The 7,800-nt window shown below is 47.1% G+C and overlaps 1 protein-coding gene across 1 annotated transcript; it reads right to left on the bottom strand.

Annotated features, from left to right (window-relative positions):
* Positions 1 to 4,840: 4,840 nt before the first annotated feature.
* LOC136515915 (zinc finger BED domain-containing protein RICESLEEPER 1-like) lies at positions 4,841 to 7,093 on the bottom strand. Its single transcript, XM_066509368.1, has 3 exons — positions 6,512 to 7,093; positions 6,391 to 6,402; positions 4,841 to 6,325 (listed from the first exon to the last, which is right to left on the bottom strand). Exons 1-3 carry the CDS (start codon positions 7,091 to 7,093, stop codon positions 4,841 to 4,843), a joined length of 2,079 nt encoding a protein of 692 aa, XP_066365465.1.
* Between the last annotated feature and the right edge of the window lie 707 nt (positions 7,094 to 7,800).

Raw genomic sequence — 7,800 nt, 5'->3', positions numbered from 1 at the left:
AAGCCACCAATGCTCCAAATTCTGTGGATGAAGCGGAGTCGAGTGGGTTTTAATCAACCCCGATTCCTATTCAGATTGGCCAGGATGGTATTTGGATTAGTATTAGTATTAGTAGCTATTTAGGTTACCTTATCTATGTGCATAACAATTTCCATATTCATAGAGTTAGTTAGAGAGGGCCGACCAAATAAACGGGTGGAGAGAAATTTTGCCTCTTTAATATTAATAAGGTAGGTATAGATATAGATATAGATATAGATATACAGTATGTTCGTTGGTTGGTTTCTGTGCTGATAAGCCCGGTTGGTGCTGATTTGTTATGAGAGAAAAACACTGTACCATGGCTGGCTGAAACCAACAAGCGAACAGGGCCATAGATATAGATATAGATATAAAAATATTTTGATAAGTTATCTACAAAAAGTTATACATAAAATTAAGTATAACTTTATAACTTTAAAAAAGAAAAGTGCAGAAATATTCTTTTCCGAAAAAAAGTTATGGGTCCGTGGGATCGCCACTGGATTCTAGATTTCTTGACCAGCGTATGCAGCTTCGACAGGAGTGACGAGCGCGTCGGGTGAGAAGACGCATGCAGCTTCAACACGAGTGAGTGAGTGACGAGTGTGTTCGTTCATAGCAACCAGCCAAGCGCATTGCCATATGGTGTGCTCGATCAGCATGGTTAATAAAACCAAAGGAATTGAAAGGATCAACGTATTTTTTTTCTGTCTTTTATGGTTTTAAGTTTTGGTAAGAACAAATATTAGCAATCAAAATTCTAGGCTGTGAGGCAGCTAAACAAATCGGAATGCAATCCTCTGAACCGAACACCTGGAGCAGGCATGCGGACTTGCACCACCAAACAAGGGGCTCCCGCCTGTCTTTATGGGTGAAAATACCAGATCCCAAGTGTAAAAACACCGGTAACCTTTCGATGTCATTTGACAGCAGACACAAATGGTAAAGTTACGTGGTGACTTGCTGAAGCAAAGTCACCCAATCTCTGTCAATGTCAATACGTTGACCTGCATATTGAAAACATGCATAACTTATAAGGGACTTATTAGCGCCGGACGTCCGGAGTATATCAGGCGTCCGAACGCCCCGCGCATGCTGCTGTCCTAGCCTGTCCATCCGCGCCTGTCGCTGCACCGTATTGCTGATACACGTGCATGTCCGTCCCCGTCTGCCTTGCCTCGCTCCCGTTCACCTCGTCCCGCCCCGCACGTGCACCCTTGCTACGCCCGCCACCCCTTCCCCTGACCCCCTCCTCTCTCCGCGCGGGCGGGATTTGGGAGCCTGGGTGAGACGAGCACGCCCTGTCCGTAGGATCCTAGGTGCGTCGTGCGCCCCATCTACCGACCTCCGGCTCGTCGCACCCCTTCCCCCAGCACCTAGATCGTGCCACCATGCCTATCTGAACATACCTCTGAGGCTCTGAAAATGAAACACTTGTAACATGAAACACTTAAAATGTAACATAAGTCAGAAACATATGAGACATTTGCAACATCCAGATAAAAACACTTGCAACATAAAAATACTTACTGCAATATAAGACTGAAATAGCTGAAATATTTGGAACGTACTCTTGCAACAAATGTGTGAAACATATGTAACATCCAGATCAAAACGTTTGCAACATAGTCTGAAACAGATGAAACACTTTGAGCAAACGCTTGCAACATGCCTATGAAACACTTGCAGTATATGCAACATCCATATGAAACACTTGCAAAGCATATCTCCTTGTTGTTTGTAAATGGAGGCTCGTCGACGCGTGGAGTTCACCGATGTAGAGCTCGCTGCTCCGGTGGAGAAGGCCACGGTAGGTCCCATGGAGAAGGTTGCGGTGGGTCCGTGCGCTGGAGAAGCCTGCCGCGGGCGGAAGGCGCGGTGGAGAAGAAGACGGGTTGTTGTGCTCTGAAGCGGAGGAGATGCCAGCTGGCAGAGCGGAGGTGGATGGAAAGGGAGACGCGATGGAGAGCGCCGATGCAGATAGCTGTAGCGGCGTTGCAGTGAGGTGAGTTTTTTCTTCTTGTTGTTCAGAAGATACGAATTGTTGGATAAATAGATAAGATGGGGTTGTTGGGCTGCGTCGCGACCCGATATGGGCACCATTCAGGTGGACAGACGTCCTCTACCTAGTGGCCCCGTTCGCTTCGCTGAAAAAACAAGCTGAAATATTGTTTCGGCTGATTTATTGTGAGGAAAAAATACTGTTCCGACTAAAAAAAATAAGCTGAAAAAGACGGATTAGACAGTATTACCGAAAATATATAAAATAATAATAATCTTGCAAAAACATCCCAAAATCTGCTCTTCCGGTTTGCCTTTGTCCCGTGTTTTTTTGGTACATAAAAAACTGAACTAGATTTATTGGGTTCGTTCATCTGTGGACTGTGGGTCTACGGGCTACGGCTCCGGTACTCCAGCCATCCAGCTCGCTACGCGTATACTTTGCCATCGGGCCGGCCCGGCTCGGCATGGCCTGGGCACGGGCCAGGCATGGCCCGGAGGATGTCGGGCCGGCACGGCACGCCGTGCCTCCCGTGCCATGCCGCTACGGGCCTCGTGCCTTGCCATCAGCCCAAACACGGACCTGTGGGCCTAAATCCATGCCGGCCCGGCCTGCTAGCCACGGCCAAATCATCAGGCCGTACCAGCCCGAGGCCCGTAGGTTTAAAACACATCAAAAAAATCATCTCAACAAGAAGTATTTAAATTTGAAGTATTTTTTTCCCAGAAGAGCTTCAAACTAAAACCAAAACCATACACACAGAGAACAAGAGGAAATTAAAAGGATAACTGAGCTGTGTGCAATGCTGCCTCATTAAAAATCTTTCTATGCATAACTTATAAGGGACTTATTAGCGCCGGACGTCCGGAGTATATCAGGCGTCCGAACGCCCCGCGCATGCTGCTGTCCTAGCCTGTCCATCCGCGTCTGTCGCTGCACCGTATTGCTGATACACGTGCATGTCCGTCCCCGTCTGCCTTGCCTCGCTCCCGTTCACCTCGTCCCGCCCCGCACGTGCACCCTTGCTACGCCCGCCACCCCTTCCCCTGACCCCCTCCTCTCTCCGCGCGGGCGGGATTTGGGAGCCTGGGTGAGACGAGCACGCCCTGTCCGTAGGATCCTAGGTGCGTCGTGCGCCCCATCTACCGACCTCCGGCTCGTCGCACCCCTTCCCCCAGCACCTAGATCGTGCCACCATGCCTATCTGAACATACCTCTGAGGCTCTGAAAATGAAACACTTGTAACATGAAACACTTAAAATGTAACATAAGTCAGAAACATATGAGACATTTGCAACATCCAGATAAAAACACTTGCAACATAAAAATACTTACTGCAATATAAGACTGAAATAGCTGAAATATTTGGAACGTACTCTTGCAACAAATGTGTGAAACATATGTAACATCCAGATCAAAACGTTTGCAACATAGTCTGAAACAGATGAAACACTTTGAGCAAACGCTTGCAACATGCCTATGAAACACTTGCAGTATATGCAACATCCATATGAAACACTTGCAAAGCATATCTCCTTGTTGTTTGTAAATGGAGGCTCGTCGACGCGTGGAGTTCACCGATGTAGAGCTCGCTGCTCCGGTGGAGAAGGCCACGGTAGGTCCCATGGAGAAGGTTGCGGTGGGTCCGTGCGCTGGAGAAGCCTGCCGCGGGCGGAAGGCGCGGTGGAGAGGAAGACGGGTTGTTGTGCTCTGAAGCGGAGGAGATGCCAGCTGGCAGAGCGGAGGTGGATGGAAAGGGAGACGCGATGGAGAGCGCCGATGCAGATAGCTGTAGCGGCGTTGCAGTGAGGTGAGTTTTTTCTTCTTGTTGTTCAGAAGATACGAATTGTTGGATAAATAGATAAGATGGGGTTGTTGGGCTGCGTCGCGACCCGATATGGGCACCATTCAGGTGGACAGACGTCCTCTACCTAGTGGCCCCGTTCGCTTCGCTGAAAAAACAAGCTGAAATATTGTTTCGGCTGATTTATTGTGAGGAAAAAATACTGTTCCGACTAAAAAAAATAAGCTGAAAAAGACGGATTAGACAGTATTACCGAAAATATATAAAATAATAATAATCTTGCAAAAACATCCCAAAATCTGCTCTTCCGGTTTGCCTTTGTCCCGTGTTTTTTTGGTACATAAAAAACTGAACTAGATTTATTGGGTTCGTTCATCTGTGGACTGTGGGTCTACGGGCTACGGCTCCGGTACTCCAGCCATCCAGCTCGCTACGCGTATACTTTGCCATCGGGCCGGCCCGGCTCGGCATGGCCTGGGCACGGGCCAGGCATGGCCCGGAGGATGTCGGGCCGGCACGGCACGCCGTGCCTCCCGTGCCATGCCGCTACGGGCCTCGTGCCTTGCCATCAGCCCAAACACGGACCTGTGGGCCTAAATCCATGCCGGCCCGGCCTGCTAGCCACGGCCAAATCATCAGGCCGTACCAGCCCGAGGCCCGTAGGTTTAAAACACATCAAAAAAATCATCTCAACAAGAAGTATTTAAATTTGAAGTATTTTTTTCCCAGAAGAGCTTCAAACTAAAACCAAAACCATACACACAGAGAACAAGAGGAAATTAAAAGGATAACTGAGCTGTGTGCAATGCTGCCTCATTAAAAATCTTTCTGGGTAAAACTCACCCTTGTGAGAAACCCCAGAAAGGGGAAAAAGTGCAGCACAGCTCTTATAAGTCTTAAACATGTTCAAAGGTTTACATGATACATCACAGATACAGATCATAATCAAGTCTCAGGCTCTCAGCTCACCTCTCAAGTCTCACACTCTCACTGTCTCAATCTCAACTCTCAACTCAAGAACCACCAGATGTAGAAGCCACAGATGCAGATGTGCTAGTAGAAGGAGCCCCAGAAGTAGATGCATCTTCATCAAGATAGAGATGCTCGAAGGAGTCTACCAGTTCTTGGTTGACAACATCATGTTGTAGTCTTCTTTCACCCAGCTCCCAATCTTTTATGCAAGCAAGCATCTCCACATGTTCAGGCAATAGTCGACGGCGTCGCTCCTCAAGTATTTTTCCTGTCAAGCTGAAATAAGATTCTGAAGACACTGTTGAAACAGGAACTGACATAATGTCTCTAGCCATGATAGAAAGCACTGGATATGTTAGCTTATGGTCACGCCACCAGAGAAGTAGATCAAAGTCATCCTCATATGCAGTGACATTGTCACTGTCCAGATAAGCAGATAGCTCACAAGCAGCAGCAGAAGTAGATAAAGAAGGACTGGGAGCAGAGACAGGGGAAGGTCCAACAACACCAGATGCTCCAGGGCCTCCAAAAATTCTTCCCCATGCTTGCTTCCTCTTACCTGTGATGCTTGCAGGTTGTGCAGCCCTCCTTTGAGACCTAGCTGCACCAAACTTTTCTTCATACTTGTTAAACAACTTAAAAATTTCAGTTTTCACAATACCATAATAAGAACTGTAGTCAAAACCAGTTTTTTGTTGCATTATGATAAGAACATTAAAGAAACCTCTCATTTTACCTCTAGGATCAAGAATAAATGCAAATGAATACAACAGAGGTATGTCCTTCCAGTATTTTAGGTATTTAAGCTTCATAGGATAGACAATAGAAAACAAATTCTGATCCTTTGAACTTTCATGCAAATGAGTTATAATATCTAGCAGATGGTGCAGAATAAGTGGACTAGTTGGATAGTAAACATCAGAAAGAGTGACTGTGGAGTCATAAAAAACTTCCAGGAATTCAAGTATTTTATCAGCAATATACCAATGACCTGCAGTTAACAACGTTGAGCCATAGTTGGAATTAATGAACACAGAAAAAACATCATTATATGGAAGCAGGTGTTTAAGCATAAGATATATAGCATTCCATCTAACATCCATATCCAAACCAAACTTTCTAGGTCTAACACCCTTAGCAATGTAAAAGTTCTTGAACAAAGCAATCCTTTGATTAGATGAATTCAAAAAGTTAATAGCAGTTCTGAAATTCTCAGTGTAAGGTTTGAACCTTTTTAAGCCAGATTTTACTATCAGATTAATAATATGGCAAGCACAACATTGATGCACAAGATGATACTTAACCTTATTAGGATCTGAAGGTGTAGGTGCAGGTTCAAAACCCAGATAACCAGCAAACATAGGTGTCAATGTTTCTATAGTCTTAACATTGGAAGAAGCATTGTCAAGAGTAACAGAGAATACCTTGTCAGGCAAACCAAATTCTTCAATTACACAAGCAACTTTTTCTGCAATATTCTCACAAGTATGTTTTACCTCAATCAAGCGGAAACCAATTACCTTTTTCTGCAACTCTCAGTCAGCAGTCACATAATGAGCAACAACACTGATATAGTCTTTCTTTACATTACCAGACCAAATGTCTGATGTCAGACCAACAGAAGAAGCACCAGACAACACACAGTTCTTAATTATATTACGTCGTTCATTAAAAAGTTTGGCAGGATCTCTAGTGGTGGTCTGTCTAGAGACCTTAACAAACCTAGGATTATGAGCTCTAACAATGTATTCTTCCCAAGCATCAGTCTCACCAATTCCTAAAGGCAGATCAAGCTTAGCAATCAAACGACATAATTCAGATCTAGCAACTTCAGGTTTATAATCCCAGTTATAAACAGAACCATCAGGATTGTATGAAAGCCTAGATTGAACCCTAGCACGTTGATCAGTTTTAATCCTACATGATTTTTGGTGCCTTCTTAAGTGACCGGTGCCAGCAGCAGATCTAGCAAACAAGGTAGATTTGCACATCTTATAAACAGCCTTGGTGCAAATTCTAGAACCATTAATAACCTCATAGATCTCCTCAAAATTAGCCCACACAGGCGATTTGCGCTTACTATTGTTACCTGTACCAGCAACCGATGGAGCAGAGCCGTTGGAGTTCGCAGTCGTCGTCGCCCCTTCGCCACCATCCGCGTCCACATCGATCGAAGCAGCAGAGCCGTCCCCAAGATCGATACCGAACAACGCAGCAGCGTCGGCTCGAGTGTCGTCGTCGTTCTCGCCCTCTGGGGCCAGGCCAACCGGCAGGAGGCCATCCTCGTCGGTCATGGCCGCCTCTCCAGCCCCGTTCCTCAACGGTGCGGGTGGCCGCCTTGCTCGCTCTAAGCCGCAGCTAGAAGACGATGCATCGGCTACCGACCTGCGAAACAATGGAAGAAGAAGAAATCAGAAGCATACATTGAAAGAAAAAGAAGAAATTAGAACATGGTTAGGGTTAGGGTTAGGGTTAGGGTTAGAGTTAGGGTTAGGGTTTCACCTGCGCAGCCGAAGCCCGGTGCTAGAGAAGACGACGAGAGAGAAGACGACACTCAGTCAGCAACGATGGCAGACGGCGGAGGAGGGACAAATAGAGACAGCCAACTCACATAATCAATGAGATCTAGAGGGGAGATAGAGAGAGGGAGAAGGGAGAGGCGGAGAGGGAACAGGGAGGGGATCAGGTAGGAGGAGTAGAGAGCTGCTCGCCGGCGGCAGGCGGATCGTCGAGGTCACCTCACCGGAGTAAGGGAGGACGGAGACCGTGAGACCCGAGAGCGAGGCGAGGCGAGGAAATGAGCAAGGGTTCGGGGTGTGAGAGCCGCCGCGGCTGCGGCGTGCGCTTATATATGAGGAGGGGGGAGGCGTCGAGGTCACCTCACCGGAGTCGGGGAGGACGGAGGCGAGACCGCGAGGGCAAGAGCCGAGAGCGAGGCGAGGCGAGAGAGACGAGAGCAAGGTGAGAGAGACGAGAAATGAACTAGGGTTCGGGGTGTGAG

Source organism: Miscanthus floridulus, chromosome 17, assembly GCF_019320115.1.
Source record: "Miscanthus floridulus cultivar M001 chromosome 17, ASM1932011v1, whole genome shotgun sequence".
In the NCBI taxonomy this organism is placed as follows: Eukaryota; Viridiplantae; Streptophyta; class Magnoliopsida; order Poales; family Poaceae; genus Miscanthus; species Miscanthus floridulus.
The sequence above is the reverse complement of the archived record's forward strand: the minus strand, read 5'-3'. Positions and strand labels throughout refer to the sequence as shown.

Bases quoted from the DNA above. Each gene is read 5' to 3' on its own strand.
- LOC136515915 (XM_066509368.1), bottom strand. From the start codon at position 7,093: ATGACCGACGAGGATGGCCTCCTGCCGGTTGGCCTGGCCCCAGAGGGC.